The sequence below is a fragment of the Hippocampus zosterae genome, chromosome 4 (genome assembly GCF_025434085.1).
Source record: "Hippocampus zosterae strain Florida chromosome 4, ASM2543408v3, whole genome shotgun sequence".
NCBI lineage: Eukaryota > Metazoa > Chordata > Actinopteri > Syngnathiformes > Syngnathidae > Hippocampus > Hippocampus zosterae.
The window spans coordinates 25383010-25402625 of record NC_067454.1 but is presented as its reverse complement, the minus strand read 5'-3'; the positions used below and the strand labels follow the sequence as shown (position 1 = coordinate 25402625).

The following is a 19616-nucleotide window of genomic DNA, read 5'->3' as shown; positions in this document are numbered from 1 at the left end:
TTATTATTCTGATCTAATACATTCCATTCATTGAAGACACGTATGAAATTATTTCGTAGTTTTTGTTGATGTGACGTGGGAAAAAAATATCCAGTTAATTATAAATGACTATACCTATAATGCTTTCGTTGACTACTTTTTGTTTAGTGTCGATTATCAGTTAATCTTTTTAGTCCATGCTGTCCAAGACAGCTCAACATTTTAGTTTTCTAACTGTATAAAACGTTTTCTAACTATAATAATAATCACAACACAGCGTACCCCTCTTGGAAAATAAAAAAGCAAATTACATCCAAGTGTAATGTCATCGTCATTGCCTTTTTGACAGTGATGACTTAAAAGGCTGGTTGGCAGTGCATGTGCTTTATGCTTTGCTTTTACATTCAAAATATTTAATAGGCTATCTGCCTAAACATTTATTTATCATTCTTTATTAATGTCCGAGGTGATATTCCATTTATGTGAGACATGTCAATGAGGGACTGTGAAACTGTCAAACCACAGAGCAATGTGGGGTTTGGTACTTGTTCTTGATCAGTGGCACTTCTGAAGTAATTGGGAAACTAAGTGGGCCCTCCCCCCAAATCTGTTCTTACTGACTGTCACTGTCATTTTTATTCTGCATGCTTTACACCGTCCCCCACTTTAATCAGTCTCATTTATTTGATAAGCTTGTAGGACGGTGGATGATACAGTTTATGTGTGTTGCTCAAGTAAGCTCAGACATTTAGAAATATCAAAAAACAACAAAAGGGTGCGTGGGAGGAAATATCTGCATGATCTATGAATATGAAATAAAATTTATTCATTTCAAAATTTACAAATGGAAACTATGAATCACACTGGATCTCTGTCTTCTCTCTGCCATTTTAGAGTTGCACCCCTCTCTGTCTGAACAACTTCTCCAGCTTTTCCTCTAGAGCTGAGTTGGTACCTTTCAGGCCTTTTACAACATCACAGGCCCACACAAAATACTGCTGGACCCTCTCAGGTGTCCAACCTGAAAAACACAAAAACGAGAGGGTTAAGGTGCATCGAATAGTGCTTGTATCTTTGTTTTTGTGTGGTGATCGTCTGGTTTCTTTTATTCACGCAAAATTGAGAAACAGCGCTACATTTTGGCCTCAAGCAGGCAAGTAAAGTAATTCATATGCATAACCGATACGTTACATTCAATGTGAAGACATTGGAAAGGTAGAAAAACAAACATTCTTATGTTTGTATAGTACCAGTTTTCAGCAAAACAATCTGCAAAAGACATGCTGGTGAGAGAAAAACCACTTAAGGAATCAATTACCTTCAGATAGGATCACAATGATATTCATGTCAAATTTGTTCAAAATTAAAATAAAGTATAAAAATTATACTACTATATACTTATATAAAAATCAGTACAAAATTAAACATGAAGTCGATTACCAACAGGGGTGCAACGGTTCAAATCCCTGAGGTTGTACAGTTTGTCTGCCAGTTTGACCAGTTTGGCCTGGTGGCTGCAATGGGGTGCATGTTCCACCTGTAGACGCTTCCTCTCCTGTTTGGGCAGACTCTTATCGTCTGTCACCTCCTGAACAATGCGAGCAACAATCTGTCCAAACTTTGTTTCCAGCTCTTCGGGCTTTGTGTCTGTGTCCTCCAATGTGTCATGAAGAAGAGCAGCCTTCCAGAAAAGAACGGCACAAACAAACACATGTACAAAATGCTTATTTTGATTTGTGGATGCAACAGAACAGATTTGCATGAATGCATCGACTTTAAGTCTGCATACTTGTAATACCACAATGTCGGTGACGCCAGCTTCATGGCTGAGAATCCTTGCTACTCCTTTACAGGAAAAAAAGAAACAGAGCAGAGTATAAAAGAGAATAATGGTGGGGAAAAATGCTATTTATCTTTGCTGTTCCTTCACTGAAAGTATTTAATGAAATACTGAATAACGACAAGGGCGGCCCGGTAGTCCAGTGGTTAGCACGTCGGCTTCACAGTGCAGAGGTACCGGGTTCGATTCCAGCTCCGGCCTCCCTGTGTGGAGTTTGCATGTTCTCCCCGGGCCTGCGTGGGTTTTCTCCGGGTGCTCCGGTTTCCTCCCACATTCCAAAAATATGCATGGCAGGCTGATTGAACACTCTAAATTGTCCCTAGGTGTGAGTGTGAGCGTGGATGGTTGTTCGTTTATGTGTGCCCTGCGATTGGCTGGCAACCGATTCAGGGTGTCCCCCGCCTACTGACCGGAGACGGCTGGGATGGGCTCCAGCACCCCCCGTGACCCTAGTGAGGTTCAAGCGGTACGGAAGATGAATAACGACATTAAAGATGGAATGGAATGGCCCCTCCGTGAGTCGTCACCTTACCGTGGTGGAGGGGTTTGTGTGTCCCAATGATCCTAGAAGCTAAGTTGTCTGGGGCTTTATGCCCCTGACAGGGTCACCCATGGCAAACAGGTTCTAGGTGAGGGGCCAGACAAAGCACGGCTCAAAGACCCCTTATGATGAACAAAATATATGGACCAAGGTTTCCCTTGCCCGGACGCGGGTCACCGGGGCCCCCCTCTGGAGCCAGGCCTGGAGGTGGGGCTCGTTGGCAAGCGCCTGGTGGCCGGGCCTACACCCATGGGGCCCGGCCGGGCACAGCCCGAAGAGGCAACGTGGGTCCCCCTTCCCATGGGCTCACCACCCATGAGAGGGGCCAAAGGGGTCGGGTGCAATGTGAGCTGGGCGGCAGCCGAAGGCGGGGACCCTGGCGGTCCGATCCTCGGCTGCAGAAGCTATCTCTTGGGACATGGAATGTCACCTCTCTGGCAGGGAAGGAGCCCGAGCTGGTGTGTGAGGCAGAGAATTTCCGACTGGATATAGTCGGACTTGCCTCCACACACAGCCTGGGTTCTGGTACCAGTTCTCTCGAGAGGGGTTGGACTCTCTTCCACTCTGGAGTTGCTCACGGTGAGAGGCGCAGAGCAGGTGTGGGCATACTCATTGCCCCCCGGCTCAGTGCCTGTACATTGGGGTTCACACCGGTAGACGAGAGGGTTGCCTCCCTCCGCCTGCGGGTGGGGGGACGGGTCCTGACTGTTGTTTGTGCATATGCACCAAACAGCAGCTCAGCATACCCACCCTTTTTGGAGTCCTTGGAGGGTGTGCTGGAGAGTACTCCTGCTGGGGACTCCCTTGTTCTGCTGGGGGACTTCAATGCTCACGTGGGCATTGACAGTGAGACCTGGAGGGGCGTGATTGGGAGGAACGGCCCCCCCGATCTGAACCCGAGTGGTGTTTTGTTATTGGACTTCTGTGCTCGTCACGGATTGTCCATAACGAACACCTTGTTCAAACATAAGGGTGTCCATATGTGCACTTGGCACCAGGACACCCTAGGTCGCAGTTCGATGATCGACTTTGTTGTTGTATCATCGGATTTGCGGCCGCATGTTCTGGACACTCGGGTGAAGAGAGGGGCGGAGCTGTCAACTGATCACCACCTGGTGGTGAGTAGGCTCCGATGGTGGGGGAAGATGCCGGTCCGTCCTGGCAGACCCAAACGTATAGTGAGGGTTTGTTGGGAGCGTCTGGCGGAATCCCCTGTCAGAAGGAGTTTCAACTCCCACCTCCGACAGAGCTTTTCCCATGTTCCGGGGGAGGCGGGGGACATTGAGCCCGAGTGGACCGTGTTCCGTGCCTCTATTGTTGAGGCGGCCAATCTGAGTTGTGGCCGTAAGGTGGTTGGTGCCTGTCGTGGCGGCAACCCCCGTACTCGCTGGTGGACACCAGCAGTGAGGGATGCCGTCAAGCTGAAGAAGGAGTCCTATCGGGCCTTTATGGCCTGTGGGACCCCAGAGGCAGCTGACGGGTATCGATTGGCCAAGCGGGCCGCGGCTTCGGTGGTCGCCGAGGCAAAAACCCGAGCGTGGGAAGAGTTCGGTGAGGCCATGGAAGCCGACTTCCGGACGGCTTCGAGGAAATTCTGGTCCACCATCCGACGTCTCAGGAGGGGGAAGCAGTGCACCACTAACACTGTGTACAGTGGGGATGGGGCGCTGCTGACTTCGACTCGGGACGTTGTGAACCGGTGGGCAGAGTACTTCGAAGACCTCCTCAACTCCACCAACACGCCTTCCTTGGAGGAAGCAGAGCCCGGGGACTCTGAGGTGGGCTCTCCTATCTCTGTGGTTGAAGTCACCGATGTGGTTAAAAAGCTCCTCGGTGGCAGGGCCCCAGGGGTGGATGAGATCCGCCAGGAGTTCCTCAAGGCTCTGGATGTTGTGGGGCTGTCCTGGTTGACACGCCTCTGCAACATCGCGTGGACAACAGGGAGAGTGCCTCTGGATTGGCAGACCGGGGTGGTAGTCCCTCTTTTTAAAAAGGGGGACCGGAGGGTGTGTTCCAACTACAGAGGGATCACACTCCTCAGCCTCCCTGGTAAGGTCTATTCAGGGGTGCTGGAGAGGAGGGTCCGTCAGGAAGTCGAGCCTCAGATTGAGGAGGAGCAGTGTGGTTTTCGTCCCGGCCGTGGAACAGTGGACCAGCTCTACACCCTTAGCAGGGTCCTTGAGGGTATGTGGGAATTCGCCCAACCAGTCTACATGTGTTTTGTGGACTTGGAGAAGGCGTTTGACCGTGTCCCTCGGGGAGTTCTGTGGGGGGTGCTTCGTGGGTATGGGGTACCGAACCCCCTGATACGGGCTGTTCGGTCACTATACCACCGATGTCAGAGTTTGGTTCGCATTGCCGGCAGTAAGTCGGAATCGTTTCCAGTGGAGGTAGGACTCCGCCAAGGCTGCCCTTTGTCGCCGATTCTGTTCATAACCTTTATGGACAGAATTTCTAGGCGCAGCCGAAGCGTTGAGGGGGTCCGTTTTGGGGGCCTCAGTATTTCATCCCTGCTTTTTGCAGATGATGTGGTGCTGTTGGCTCCTTCAAACGGGGCTCTCCAACTCTCACTGGAGCGTTTCGCAGCCGAGTGTGAAGCGGTTGGGATGAAAATCAGCACCTCCAAATCTGAAACCATGGTCCTCAGTCGGAAAAGGGTGGAGTGCCCCCTCCGGGTCGGGGAGGAGATCTTACCCCAAGTGGAGGAGTTCAAGTATCTTGGGGTCTTGTTCACGAGTGGGGGTAGGAGGGAGCGGGAGATCGACAGGCGGATCGGTGCAGCGTCTGCTGTGATGCGGACGTTGTATCGGTCTGTCGTGGTGAAGAAGGAGCTGAGCCAAAAGGCGAAGCTCTCAATTTACCGGTCGATCTACGTCCCAACCCTCACCTATGGTCACGAGCTATGGGTCGTGACCGAAAGAACGAGATCCCGGATACAAGCGGCTGAAATGAGTTTTCTTCGCAGGGTGTCCGGGCTCTCCCTTAGAGATAAGGTGAGAAGCTCAGTCATCCGGGAGGGGCTCAGAGTCGAGCCGCTTCTCCTCCACATCGAGAGGAGCCAGATGAGGTGGCTTGGGCATCTGATTCGGATGCCTCCTGAGCGCCTCCCCGGTGAGGTGTTCCGGTCATGTCCCACCGGGAGGAGACCCCGAGGAAGACCCAGGACACGCTGGAGAGACTATGTCACCCAGCTGGCCTGGGAACGCCTCGGGATCCCCCGGGGAGAGCTGGAAGAAGTAGCTAGGGAGAGGGAAGTCTGGGCTTCCCTGCTAAAGCTGTTGCCCCCGCGACCCGGCCCCGGATAAGCGGTAGATGATGGATGGATGGATGGATGGAAGATGGAATGGACCTGTTCTCATGTCATTGCATTATTAGTAGTAATTTTTGTTATTCAAATATATTTAGTCTGTAATGGACTTTTTATTTGAATATCTCAAAGTGCTATAGGTTATGACATAACAGATGAGTAAAAATATAAAAATGATGCATAATCCAGTAAAATCAACGTAGTCACGGGTACACCTTTCGTTGATCATAATAGAGTAACCTGGGTATTGATTGCCGCTTTCACTATTAAATTGCCGAATGTCATGGTTTTTGCGTGAGTATACAGTATTTTCTCATGCTCCAAAATCAATTTCAACAAATGGCATGAGTCTTTATGCAGTGGAAATAACAACAAATAAAAAACTTAAAATAGCAACTAACAAAAAAACGTTCCCCCCTCGCCGTTATACAACTGGCTTGTAATATTTAATTTTCGCTTACACTGGTCATCAAATAATACTTTTGAAATGCTTTTTATTAAAAATGTATTCTCCTATTTGAGATTTGACATGTAATATGCAACAACATTGCTGTTACATATTGTTGTATTAACTGACGTCATTTGACTTATTTTACAACAGGCAAGTAATTATGCTTCAGCAATATGAGATCCACCTAGGTTTTTGTTGTAGTCACAGTCTTTCCTTCCGATAGTTGAGCTAAAGTGCTTACCAGACGTACTTACCAATCGGGTGGTTAATATACGGAGTTTGTTCTATGTCTTTTCGACGCTGATTTCGATGCTTTTCAGCGGCGAAATTAACCGTCTCCAACAACATTACAGCGTCTAAATTCATGACACAGCGTTCACGCAATTCGAATTCACGACTCCTGCCTCTTGTATGTTAGCGCAACTGTTCGTTTGTTTTAGGTATCCGGTGGGAAACACCCATTAGTAGGATCTGATACTTCAGGTTGGTACATGCTTTTCGTCCTCAGTGCCAAGTTGTGCGTTCAATTACGCTCATTTGGTAGCTCCTTCAGCCAGAGACTGTTACACCCGCGCTGCAAGAAGTAGAGATGCCGACGCTCGTTCCTACCGACTGCTGTCAGGCTGATGAATAAAAATAATAACAATAATAATAATAATAGTTAAATGATGTGAAAAACAATTGTTAATAGCACTGCGATTTATCCATTTTGTATTTATATTGCACTTAATTGAACGGTGTTTTTGTTTGGTTCTTTTTCTTCTTTCTTCTTTCTTCTTTCTACCCACATTCTTGCTGCTGGAGGCTGTAAATTTCCCCAGTGTGGGACAAATGAAGGATATCTTATCTTATCTTATTTCAATGGTAAATTGAAAATTCATGAATTTGTCCAAATAATTCAAGTAGGATCCATTATATCCTACGTATAAGTTTGTTATTATTATTATTATTATTACTATTATTATTCATTCATCTTCCGAACCGCTTGATCCTCACTAGGGTCGCGGGGTGGGGGCGGGGGGTGCTGGAGCCTATCCTAACCGCGACGCGGCCGAAATGACCAGCTGCACGGTTCGCCGTTGCGCTCCGCATTATCGAACCACGTCACGGGGGGAAAAAGAATCAGAGCGATGAAGACGGTGATAACAAGGATGTGTATGCGCGTGTGCTTGTCCAGTTGTGTATGTGTATGCATGTACAGGTCATAGCTGCTTCGTCGAGGTCTGCTCATAATGAAGACAGTCCCGGCTTATCAGTCCATGGCCGAGAAGGAGGGGGGGTGGTGGTGGGGGCCCTAGACTCCATGTGTATTTCCATCCAGGGGAAAGGCCAAATAGCGTTGTTTGTTTTGGAAAGACGGCCACCAACAATTCCAGACAGCCTTTGAGTCCTTGGTCTGTATCTCTCACTGGCGCCAATCATTCAGATCCGAAAAATTCTTTCGCAGCGTGAATTCCAACGTCTCCATGGTATTTTCAATCGCGCGGAGTCGCACCAAAAACCGCAAAGTCGCAAAAGTCGCAACAATATTGCGGTTGAGCTCAGTCACCGCTTGAGTCTGAGTGTTGGACATTCGCACCAAGCCATCCAGAGTGACCGGCAGCTTCTTCACTTCCAATAGAGCCGCTCCCGTCGGTTGAATTTTGCAATAGAACAGCAAGCTGCCAACACCAAACAGCAGCATACCTGTTATCAAAAGGCCAATGATGTAGATGTCTTCCACATCCTCCACGGACAGTACTGTCAGGCACACCGGTCTCCACTTTCTCCATGGGTCAAGGGCGTATCCGGCAGCAAGTGTCCCCGGAGGCCAAGCAGGCTCCCCACTGCCCGCTCTTTTCGTCGAAAAAATTTTGTCGATTATTTCGAGAGACCAGCCAACTAATTCCATGGTTAGTTCTTCGGATGAAAGTACGGTAGGAGGCTAGGGAAGACAGAAGACAGAACAAACGACTAAGTGGCGAGCAAGGGAAAAAAAAGGTGGGAGGGCAGGGGAGCCGTGCAAAAAGCGTCCGCCTTCGTCGAGAGCCAAGCAGAAAAAAAAACAAAAAGAAAACATGAGAAACTCGAGAAATACCAAGGGCTCAGAGAGGATCTGTAGAGAGCCTGGAAGGTAAAGGTGACAGTCGTGCCTGTGGTGGTCGGAGCACTCGGAGCAGTGACCTCCAAACTAGATGAGTGGTTGCAACAGATCCCGGGAACAACATCTCAATCCAGAAATGTGCAGTGCTGGGAACAGCAAGGATACTGTGCAGAACCCTCAAGCTTCCTGGCTTCTGGTAGAGGACCCAAGCTGAATGAGGGACGGACACCACCCGAGGGGTGGGATGAGGATTTCTTTTTTTTTTTTGCTCCATATTGACTTCACAATTACCTACTGATGACACAGCATCAGGAGCAACTGTTGTTCAATATCTTGCTCAAGGATACTTTGACATGGTCACAAACCAAGGACCAAAACCACAATCTGGGTAAGACAACCAACAACACGGCACCACCACCTAAATGAAATAAACCACTAAATTAGCAACTAATGTTAGCTTGTGTACAGGGCAGTTTATGTGAAACTTTTTAATCAATGAGTTAGGCCTTGACTCATTGATAAAAAAAAGGACTGTCAGGGTATGGCTATAGTCAGTTTATTTATCTTTTTAGAAAGTGTAGTAAAACGATAAATGCAATGTTAAATGAGCTAGTAGAAGGGACAAGCGTCAATGTAGACCCTTTGGTGTTGAGAACAGATACTTGATTTACAAGTGCGCTGCTGTTGAAATTTTGTTGTCAACCAAAACTGTCAGTTGTGGCAGCCCGGAAAGGTAAGATGATTGGCACAAGTTTTGTCCAATAGATGGCGGTATACACACCATTTGCCAACAGCATGAAACAGGGAAGAAGAGGCCCCGCCCCTGAAAGCTCCAATCAATATTTCAAAATGATCACTCTTATCATTGCTCACGTTCTTATGATAGTTGTTCAATATCTAAGCACAATTTGAGTCGTTGAATGCAACTGCCTTGCGATAAGAATACCATGATTTTATTGTTTATAGTTTGTATAAGATAGCGTTTGTTTGTTTTTAGCATTAAGCTGATTTAGCTAGCAAGAGAGGGAAAAAGACACTGCGCCGAGGTTAGTGTACTGTGTGTCTTCATTTATATCAATTTTTATATATATTTATTATATCACGCGCTTGAAATGTGGAGTGGTTTTAATGTTGACTATATGTCTGTGATCTGTGGATACGGACGCAGATTTGGTTCGCCAGCATGGCTTCCAGTGCCAGGAACGATTCCCCGGAGCTTCCTGACTTCTCTCTGCTCAAGAGACTTGCCAGAGATCAGCTCGTCTACCTTCTGGAACAAGTAAGAAGCGAACAGCTCGCATGCAATCGTGTAACCACTTGAAGGTGTTTCCTCTTTCAAGAAAACTGGATTGTGTATTCATTAAATCTTACACGGTTGCACCCGTCTACTGCCGCACGTAATCTGCAGAGCAGCTTTAACGCCTGTGTCTTAAACTAGTGCTTCTCATACTTTTTACACCAATTTCCAAATTGATTTCCAAATACCACCTTAATGACAACATTAAAATGTAGTTAAGTAGTAGGCAAAAGTGTTCTTCAGAAACAAGGCTGAGGTGTTATTCCTAAACAGTGTACTTAACATGATTGATGCCACTAAAACATGATGCCTGAAGCACTAAAACAGGAAAATAAACTTGCATAAAAATGATTCAATGTCAATGTTGCACATAACATTTAAGTAAAAGCTGTATGGAAATAGATGTCTGACAACAAACAGTTGTAATAAATACATTAAAATATCTTGTACTAAAAAGGTAAATACATTTGAACTGCACTTAACAAATGTACTGCGCATTATTTTTTTAAAAATCGCCCAGCTATGCATGTGTTCACTACACCACTTATTTTACTTTTTGTTATTTCAACTACCGGTAGTCTTTATTTCTCTCAATATGGCTGGCAGTTGTATTTTTGTAATATGTGCAGCTTACTGTCTACACACGGTTATGCCTTATGATGAGTGAAAAAAAGTTCTGTTTTTTTTTTTTGCGGGTGCTCATTTAGACTTCCAACTATATCTTACATAACTAGCCAGTGTAATGAATAAAATATTGTACACTTTTTCATCATGAAGTCCCCATTTATTATTATTTTTCGTGCAGCTTCCAGGAAAGAAGGACCTTTTTATTGAGGCAGACTTGATGAGCCCGCTGGATCGTATCGCCAATGTTGCCATCCTGAAGGTGACCATTATCCACTGTTTCAATTAAATCCCTTTAACAATGATTCTCAAAGATTATTTTGGAACATGATATATCTTTATGTTATTTTAACAGCAACATGACGTTGACAAACTATACAAAGTAGAATATAAACCCATAATTAGCACAGCAGATCAGTGAGTAGTCATCATACACACGCATAAAAATACTCAAGCACACTTCAACATGTAGATGTCTGACATTATGACTTTCCTTCTTGAGGCTCTGTTTTCTGATCCGGCCAAGATTACGAACAGTGAAGTGGATATGTGGTAAGTTTATCCTCAAATGTTTATTCGTTGTTTAATCGTTTTACGGTATATTGAATTAATCATTTCTAATTCTCAGCCCATACGAGCTAATAGCAGTTGTCTTAAGCTAACAAAAAATTATTTTGTGACCACAGTTATATATAATATTAAGGGTGTGGAAAATAATCGATATTAATCGATACATCGATGCGCACGTGCGCGATCCGAGTGCATCGTCTCATTCACTGGGTACGACGCGATTGACGGGTGAAATCGCGATTCATCACGATGCATTGATGGGTATCGGTAAAATCCGATTCAATCGCCGTTTTATTCATGTTAAACGTCACATAACTGCCCTTTCCTAGGCGCAATGAATGCACCATCATTGCTTTGCGTTTTGTGTTGAATACGGCCGGTAGCCGTGCGTCACATACAGTCCAGTACACAACTAGCGAAACATTATGGAAGTTAGCGCAAGCAGCAGCAAGGAAACTACTATATTTAATGCAGCCGCAACATTCAAATCTTACGTTTGGAAATACTACGGCTTCGAAAAGAAAGACGGAAAGCTTGATAAAACCTCCGTAATTTGCAAGGAATGTCGCACTAAGAAGCCATACAACGGCAGCACCACAAATATGCAGATCACTTAAAAGGATGGCACCAGATCACCGACAAGTTTCCCTCCCGCCCCCCCCCCCCCACCCCCGCCCCCGCCCCAGCTTCCCCGCCCCCGCCCCAGCTTCCCCGCCCAGTTCCTCGTCGGACACCGGAGAAACTCTTGGTAAACCAGGTCAGGATCAGAAAAAAAATTGCCTCTTATTTTGGGAGTCCCCTTGCAACTCACTGTGACCGCGCAATGGCTATAACTAAGGCCACTGCTTATTTCATATGCAAAGACCTCCAGCCTTAGCGTGGTGGACAATGAGGGTTTTAGACAGCTCGTGCACGTTTTGGAACCCAGGTATATAATACCAGACAGGTCTGTGTTCACTTACAAACATATTCCCGATGTGTACAACAAAGTGAGAAGTGAGATTACTGTGTCGCTGAACAGTGCGCAAAGAGTTGCACTTACAGTGGATGGGTGGACATCTTGCATATATATATATATATATAATGTATATATATATATATATAATGATTTATTATTGTGCTTTTTTTAAAATATAAATTGAGATGGGTCACAATAGCTTATCGCTGGTGTCGGGCTTAAATCGTGTACCTCCTAAATACAGCATTCCCCCGTTTTACATGGGTAATATGGACCAGAACGCCCCCGCGAAAGGTGAAAAACTTTGAAGTAGGATTTGCCTGTGGCTAGTATGAGTGCCCGTGGTATGTTCAAAGTCTCTGAGTCACCTCATCTCTTTGTTCGGCATGTAGGTAAACGTTCTCTCTCGCGCATCAACATGAAACGCGTCTTTCCACAATATGGTTGCTAATATGGCTGTATTTTTATTTTTTTTAGTTTTTATTTAATTTTTTTAATGAATACAATATTTCAGAAAAACTCGCGAAGCGCTGTAGCCGCAAAATGTGAATTGCAAAATGGCGAGGGATTACTGTACTCACTTTTGAGGAGACCCCAAAAATGGCATGTTTGTTCAACCATTAAACTTGTATCCCCAAATAGAGTAAGCCATTTTCAATGCGTGAGATTGGTTAATAATATATCAAAATAACACCCATGTGTGGACTGACCAATACTGTAGAAGGGTGAAAACTGACCAATGCTGTAGATTGGTGAAAAAAAATATCAAAAATAAATTTACCAAATTGTGACTGGTGAGATTTTGCCCCGATGTCGGCGATATGTAACAGTTTCAGGAGACATGAGATTCCAATTTAGAACCTGAAAAAATTGTGCCCTTGCTAATGTTCAGCATTTACTGTTCCTTCTCTCCACAGATGTGGTCCAAGCAGACAAAGCAGCAGGGAAATTTAGAAGATACAAAATTATATTTACTCCTCAGAAGGTACCTGATATTCTGGTGTTCAAACAAAAACAAACATTTATTCACACTGCAATTATTGATAGTAATGTGCTGTTCATGGGTATGTCTTCTAGTTTTATGCATGTGAAACGGTGCTGGAGGAGCAGGGAGTCTTTGGAGGTAGTATCTCTCATAACTCTTGCATTCGTTGCTGCTCACCTGTGTTAGGAAGGATGGTGGGGTTATTTATCCATCCATCCGTTATCTTATCTGGTTACCAGCCAATCGCAGGGCACACAGAGACCAATAACCACAATCACATCTAGGGACAATTTTGACTGTTCACTCAACCTACCGTGCGTGTTTTTGGAATGTGGGAGGAAACGAGAATACCCAGAGAAAATCCATGCAGGCACGAGGAGATCACACAGGGCCTGGATTGAATCCCATGACGTCCACTATGACTTGGACGTGCTAAACAGTCTACCACATGCTGCCCTGTAAAAACATATATATATATAATTATTTTTATTCATTCATTCATTCATCTTCCTAACCGCTTGATCCTCACTAGGGTCGCGGGGGGTGCTGGAGCCTATCCCAGCTGTCTCCGGGCAGTAGGCGGGGGACACCCTGAATCGGTTGCCAGCCAATCGCAGGGCACACAGAGACGAACAACCATTCGCACTCACACTCACACCTAGGGACAATTTAGAGTGTTCAATCAGCCTGCCATGCATATTTTTGGAATGTGGGAGGAAACCGGAGCACCCGGAGAAAACCCACGCAAGCCCGGGGAGAACATGCAAACTCCACACAGGGAGGCCGGAGCCGGAATCGAACCCGGTACCTCTGCACTGTGAAGCCGACGTGCAAACCACTGGACTACCGGGCCGCCCTAATTATTTTTATTATTGTTATATTTTTATAATAATTGTTAATTGTGGTAGTATTATTACTATTATTAGTATTTCATATTTTACAGATGTGACTATGGATGAATGGGCCTTCTATCTACTTCCTTTGGACGATGACATCATCAGTCTGGAACTCCCAGAGTTTTTTCGGGACAATTATCTGGTATGGAATTACACAACATGCCTGGGCTAAATATCCCTCAAATAATAAACACAACACATAACATAAAAAACGGACAGTAGTGCAGCCCTAACCACTTTTCCGTCACACGCTTTGTTGTTTGAAGCGGTTTGAGATGAAAGAGGAGAGAATCAAAGTGTCCTTTAACCAGTGGATCAGAGACGTCATGCTCAAAATGTGCACACGTCGGCTACGAGCTTAGTTTCAAAGTCAACAAGAAGCTGTAGCATCCATTGACGAAAAAAGAGATTGGTTCACTTCTCCTGTCCCATGGAAATCCACTTCAATTCCAAGCGGCGACTCACGGTTCCAAATACGCATCGGCGCTCTTCGCCAACGCTCCTCTCTCCTCATCCTCAACTTCAGCGGCCATCCATCCAGCCGCACCAACGCCAACTGTCCAACAGCGTTGGACAATGATGCAAATGACAAAACTAAAAGCAAAAATTGAATGTCAAAGCAACAGAACATTTTCTTTTCTTATACATGCTGTGTTAATGAATAGCCATAGCTATGTTCAACGGTCCTTCGAACATAAACCGTCCTTCCGTAAGTCACACTTCTATGTGGTGTTCACTCAGGCTGGAGACTTGCGTTGGGTGAGGACAGCTGGTAGTGCTCTACATCTCCTCCATTCCATTTACGGACCCTTTTCAAAGGTTTACGGGATTGGAAGGTGTTCAAAGGTACAGTAGATTCTTTAACATAAGTCGATGAGGATTTGAGTTTTATGGTCATGTATTATCTTTTGTTTTGGAAAAGATGGGTAGCTGGTAGACAGTCTTTTTGTCCATTGCCTTTCATCAGATGGTGTACGAGTCTTGGAGAGAGCAAGCGGAAGAGGGAGACTATAAGGCTCGGAACGCTGAAATAGGAAACGTTTTCTTAATTGATAGGGGTGAGGAGATGTGAGTGGATTTCTGACTCTGTGCCATGCTTGTTTTGCTCACTAATTCTGTCAAATTACAGATGTTGACTTTGTCACCCCTTTGTGCTCACAAGTGGTTTACGAAGGACTTGTGGATGATGTATTCAGAATCAAATGTGGTGGGTAACAAGCTAGTCACTGTTCTTGGAGGCACTACATCAAAGCTTCACTAAATAAAACTGACAATATGACATATTCAGTTGTTTAGGGCTTGAAATACTTGGTGCAATACTTTGGAATGGGAATGCCGTCTCCATCATTGCCATTGCAATGCATTGCGGTTGTATCTTTTACATGTAAAGTGTAATGCTTATAATTGAAATTTGTCAGACCATGGAGGTTTTCTTTGTGCATAATGTCATCACAAATCATTTTTTTCCTCTAAAGGGTGTGTGGAATTTGGGCCTGATGTTTCGTCCTCAGACAAAAGCATCAAAGTCATGCTGAACTCTCAAGATAAGGTCAGGCCGGCTTTAAAGGTGCTAAATGTGTTCTCTCAAGCATGTTTTTTTTAAAGTTGTTTGTCTTGTAGGTCTTCAATGAAATCAGAAACGAGCATTTCTCCAATGTATTCAGCTTCCTCAGTCAGAAAGCCAGGAATCTCCAGACTGCATATGATGTAAGTCGAGAAAATAACCATCTTCATTGGACACAGTGTGACTGAAACGTTTCTTTTTAAATTCCACAGAAGCGTCGAGGGATGGACATAAAGCAGATAAAAACGTTTGTCTCAGAAGAACTAAAAGGTTTGAAACAAGAACATCGGCTCCTGAGCCTGCGTGAGTGTTGAAACAAAGCAATTTACATCAGCTGGATTTGACGTGCTTAAGCTTGAACAAACGGCGTGGTTGTCACTGATCTCACATAGACATCAGCGCAAGTGAATCGATGATGAAGAAGAAAACGAAGCAGGACTTCCAGGAACTGTTAAAGACAGAACACTGTAGGTTACTTTGCATACAGTTTTTTTGCCTCAGGATGTGGCTAAACACTGGTTCCATCCTTCTTCTTTGTGCGTTCATTTGGCTAATCAATTATTTCATCACATGCACACAAACACTGCCCTTTTTTTTTCCTCACAGCTTTACTCGAAGGTTTTGAAATCCGTGAATGTATTTCTTTCATTGAAGAACATATCAACAGGCAGGTGGGTTTCCTTAAAACAGTCAGTGTTGCCATACAGTATCACGCATGTACCGGTAGTTAAATGTGAACCTGGTGTGATTCTTTTCTTTAGGTCTCCATGGCAGAAAGTCTTCGACTGCTTTGTCTTCTGTCCTTAACGGAAAATGGTAAGTTGTTATGACCTTTATGTTTAAAGTGCTTAAAAAAAAATCTTCTGCTTTATTGTACATGAATGTAATTTGTTGTATCTTGCAGGACTCCTGACAAAAGATTACCGCTCTTTAAAAACACAGTATTTACAGGTGAGATTTCACATTCGCTGCTGTTCTTGGCCTTACATTTGTGTCACAACATAGCATAGTACCATGAGAAAAACAATTCAAATACGCAAGCTTTTGCTGCTGAAATATTTGAAGAAGCTGTATGCTAAAACTACAAAGGTGGATCTCAATACACGACAGAACCATAGCTTGGTTTCATTTGTTTGAGTAGTTAAATTCAAAAATGGAAATTCAAACATACATAGATCATTTAGCTTCCTTAAACAAACGGGGTAAAATACCTTTTAGGTGGATTCCTACAGAAATTATGTTTTATAACACAATCTTGTGTCTTATATAATATTTACATTTCTCTGAAATTGTGACTTATTTGTCATCATTAGCTTGAAGCTATATTTATTAAAAATGCCAACAGCTCGGTGTGTCGTAAATCTCTAGACAATGTAAAGTATGAGTTTAGCTTTTTCAGTCATATTACTAAAAAAAAAAAAAAATTCTCTATTGATTGTGATGCACCTGTATGTAAAACACGTACATCTGTGAAAGACAGGATTGAGCCCTTACTTGACTCACAAAATGCATCTCAAAGCTTTGTAAACAATTCTGACAGTTCATCTTAATATAATTCACACTTTTGTAATAGCAAAGTGAATTAAAACAGCATTTGCAGTGCATTTAAGCAAGCAAGCCGTTTTGACCTGTTGCTCATAGTCTTATGAGTGGCAATTTAATGGTGTGTTGTCATTCGTTCTCTGCTTGACCCTCAGAGTTATGGAGTGGAGCATCTGCTCACATTTGCCAACCTCAAGCAGTCAGGGCTGCTTGTGGAACAACAGCAGGCTGAGACACTGACTGTTATGGAGAGCAAAGTGGGTAAATTGGTCAACGATAAGACAGCAGGTACAGTAAAGGCAAGTTTTCTGTTGCAAGATTTAATAGGATCTGACCTGATGGGACTTATTTTAGTTTGCCTTTTTTTTTCTTCCAAATTCCTTTTCTAGGGAAGCTAACAGATGCCTTTTCATCCTTAGCAAGGAAAAGTAATTTCAGAGCCCTCAGCAGAAAACTCAATTTGGTATAACGTCAAGTTTTCTTTGAAGTCCATTGTTATTACATTAAATCATTCTGTTAATCTTTGGTCGTTATCCTGCTCGTATCCTATGTTATTTTACGAAAAGGTGCCAAAGTCAGATGATGAATATGACCTGCGTGTCCCAAGGGACATGGCATACGTCTTCAGTGGCGCCTACATCCCACTGAGCTGCAAGCTCATCGAGCAGGTAAAGAAGATGGATTTGTCATTTTTTATTCAACTGGATCAAAGATGCCCTTTCATGCGCATTTCACAGGTGTTAGAACGAGACGGTTGGACTGGGCTTGAAGAAGTTACCAGGTTGCTAAATGGAAATGAGTTTGCCGTCACAGGTAAGACCTTGAACAGATTTATTGCGGTTGGGTCAGACGTCACTTGTTTGCTTTCTACAGCTTTTTGCTTTTCACATTGAGGAGAATGTTTTCTGAGAAATAATATGCCATAAATACACATATTGCATTTTCAGATGATATCATACATGGTAATAATATATGTAACTAATATCCAAATAGTCATCCATCATCCATCCATTTTCTGATCCGCTTATCCTCACAAGGGTCGCGGGGCGGGCTGGAGCCTGTCCCAGGTGTCTTCAGGCAGTAGGCGGGGGGCACCCCAAACTGATTGCTAGACAATCGTAGGGCACACATAGATGAACAACCATTCACACTCACACATAGGGACAAATTGATTAATTTGGCATGCCCAGTCATGTTGTTGTGATAATATTGCTTTTGTCCCTTACAGGCTTAATAAATATCTGCATATATCAGAGCCCCTGTTTTGCCAGCGTAAATGCACCGTGGTTTTGAATGTGCATATTCTTGTGTTTGTCGTTTGTCAGGCAAAAATGGAGCAAAAAATGAAGCACGGCGCATCGTTGTTGTCATGTTCCTCGGGGGGTGCACCTACTCTGAGATTTCAGCTTTACGTTTTCTTGGTAGAGAAAGAGGTAAACAATCTAAATGTGTTTCTCCATGTCACATAAATGTACTTTTAAATACCACTTGGACGTTGTTACCATAGTTTAGTTCAACAGCTCACATGAATGTGTTTCCACCATCATGTGCTATCTTTTTAGAATAGTTTTCAAATGTTATATCGAATTTGTGTAATCTTTCACAGAAGATTATTGATCATTGAAAATAGAATCATGAAACTTCATTCTGGCATGTTATCAGAAATACGTCTTATACTGTGAGAGCCTCAAGACTTATGTGAATCATAACACACGTATTATGCAAGAAGTAAATTGATGTATAAATCAGGGGAAAGTAATAGAATGCATACATACATATATTTCTTCATTTCATATGGAAATAGCTCAGAAAGCCTCACGACAATTTTGTTTTAATTATATATTGCTGTGAGGCACAAAATGTTTAAGCACAATTTAATACTGATTCTTTTTGTTTTGTTTTGTTGGTGTTGTTTTGTTTTTGTACACAGGATATAAATTTATTGTGGTAACGACTGCCATTACAAGCAGCTCAAGACTGTTGGAAGCCTTGCTGGGCAACCATCTATGATGAGCCAGTGTGAGCCTGTTAGCTCACAATGATGTACCTGAGAAACATTCCTGTCACTCGATAACCAACTGTGATAGTTGTTGACCTGTCAGAAATTCCCAAAAAAGAAATGAGTAAAGATGTGCAATGTCAATAAATGTATTTTTACGATGGTTGTTTTGTCATTTTTGAACATGTGTCAATACAGTAACAGTTGTTTTGTGGTCCGGTCAAAATGTGACCATTTTAAAGGGGCTGAAAGTAATGTTCGAAATGCTTCACTTCATTCGCACATGTTGAGGATCTGCTCCATCCAAAATTGACCATGGTTGGGACAATCACAAGACACAAGGCTGAGAACAACACATCTGATAGACTGATTAACATCTACAAAGACATCTATCTTAGAATATTGTGAACATGTCAAGAGCAGTTTGGGGATAATTTTCTTTTTATGCAATTAAAATGCGCATGTTTACTTTCAACTGGGAGCACTTAAAAAGGAAAAAGGGGTTCAAAGCAAATGTCATTGATAATTATGGCCCAGAGTACACTGTACTGTAATAAACGTAAAGAAAGTGTCATGTGTTTGGCTTTGAATGAAAATAAGAACTTTTTGAAGAACTTGATATCAAGTACATACAATCCGATCAAAGATGGACGCAGACCAGTAAAAACATCTCGAAGTTCGTCAGTAGCAATATTAACTAGAACTTAATTGGAAATCAAGCACAGGTATTAAAGCAACGTTTAGTGGAATGATCATTTGTGACCGGGAACTCAAACTGGTTTAAACACTTAACTACTGTACCGTATTCCAATTTAATTCTTTCGCAATAATTCACGTCGTCCTAAAAAAGTGTGTGCTTGTTTTATCAAAAAGATGAAGTGGGAAAGCATTTGGTGGGCGGCGCTAATGGATAAAGTGCCTGCTAATGCCATCGTTCCGACGGCCGACTATGTGAAGCTCAACACGCGCCACCTCACAGA

General features: G+C 43.7%; 3 protein-coding genes across 4 annotated transcripts in view; 1 reads left to right on the top strand and 2 right to left on the bottom strand.

Annotated features, from left to right (window-relative positions):
• LOC127599791 (uncharacterized) overlaps window positions 1–19616 on the bottom strand; it is a 149257-nt gene that overhangs the window by 99565 nt on the left and 30076 nt on the right. The gene's annotated exons all lie outside the window — the stretch shown is intronic.
• On the bottom strand, window positions 778–6567 carry hddc3 (HD domain containing 3). 2 transcript variants are annotated; one of them, XM_052064048.1, is made up of 4 exons: window positions 6373–6567; window positions 1769–1824; window positions 1420–1660; window positions 778–1000 (listed from the first exon to the last, which is right to left on the bottom strand). In XM_052064048.1, exons 1-4 carry the CDS (start codon window positions 6482–6484, stop codon window positions 870–872), a joined length of 540 nt encoding a protein of 179 aa, XP_051920008.1. In that variant the 5' UTR covers window positions 6485–6567; the 3' UTR covers window positions 778–869. The 2 variants fall into 2 exon arrangements, with proteins under 2 accessions (XP_051920008.1, XP_051920009.1); XM_052064049.1 differs by lacking the exon at window positions 778–1000 and adding an exon at window positions 1016–1366 and having other exon boundaries at window positions 1406–1660.
• Window positions 8992–18799, top strand: vps33b (VPS33B late endosome and lysosome associated). The gene is made up of 24 exons (XM_052063935.1): window positions 8992–9247; window positions 9370–9480; window positions 10304–10384; window positions 10478–10539; window positions 10625–10674; window positions 12568–12635; window positions 12728–12773; window positions 13579–13673; window positions 14273–14377; window positions 14499–14589; window positions 14661–14738; window positions 15007–15080; window positions 15152–15238; window positions 15308–15398; window positions 15488–15562; window positions 15702–15766; window positions 15857–15911; window positions 16000–16046; window positions 16793–16925; window positions 17027–17100; window positions 17204–17305; window positions 17375–17450; window positions 17963–18070; window positions 18568–18799. The coding sequence occupies exons 2-24, from the start codon at window positions 9385–9387 to the stop codon at window positions 18645–18647; spliced, it is 1839 nt and encodes a 612-aa protein (XP_051919895.1). The 5' UTR covers window positions 8992–9247; window positions 9370–9384; the 3' UTR covers window positions 18648–18799.

Excerpts from the sequence above, each read along its gene's own strand:
- hddc3 (XM_052064048.1), bottom strand. The coding sequence starts at position 6,484 with ATGAATTTAGACGCTGTAATGTTGTTGGAGACGGTTAATTTCGCCGCT. Across the intron at positions 1,825-6,372 it reads GTATATTAACCACCCGATTG|GAGTAGCAAGGATTCTCAGC; the intron begins GTAAGTACGTCT and ends TTTCCTGTAAAG. Across the intron at positions 1,661-1,768 it reads CCGACATTGTGGTATTACAA|GCTGCTCTTCTTCATGACAC; the intron begins GTATGCAGACTT and ends CTTTTCTGGAAG.
- vps33b (XM_052063935.1), top strand. The coding sequence starts at position 9,385 with ATGGCTTCCAGTGCCAGGAACGATTCCCCGGAGCTTCCTGACTTCTCT. Across the intron at positions 15,563-15,701 it reads ACTGTTAAAGACAGAACACT|CTTTACTCGAAGGTTTTGAA; the intron begins GTAGGTTACTTT and ends TTTTCCTCACAG. Across the intron at positions 18,071-18,567 it reads TTTTCTTGGTAGAGAAAGAG|GATATAAATTTATTGTGGTA; the intron begins GTAAACAATCTA and ends TTTTGTACACAG.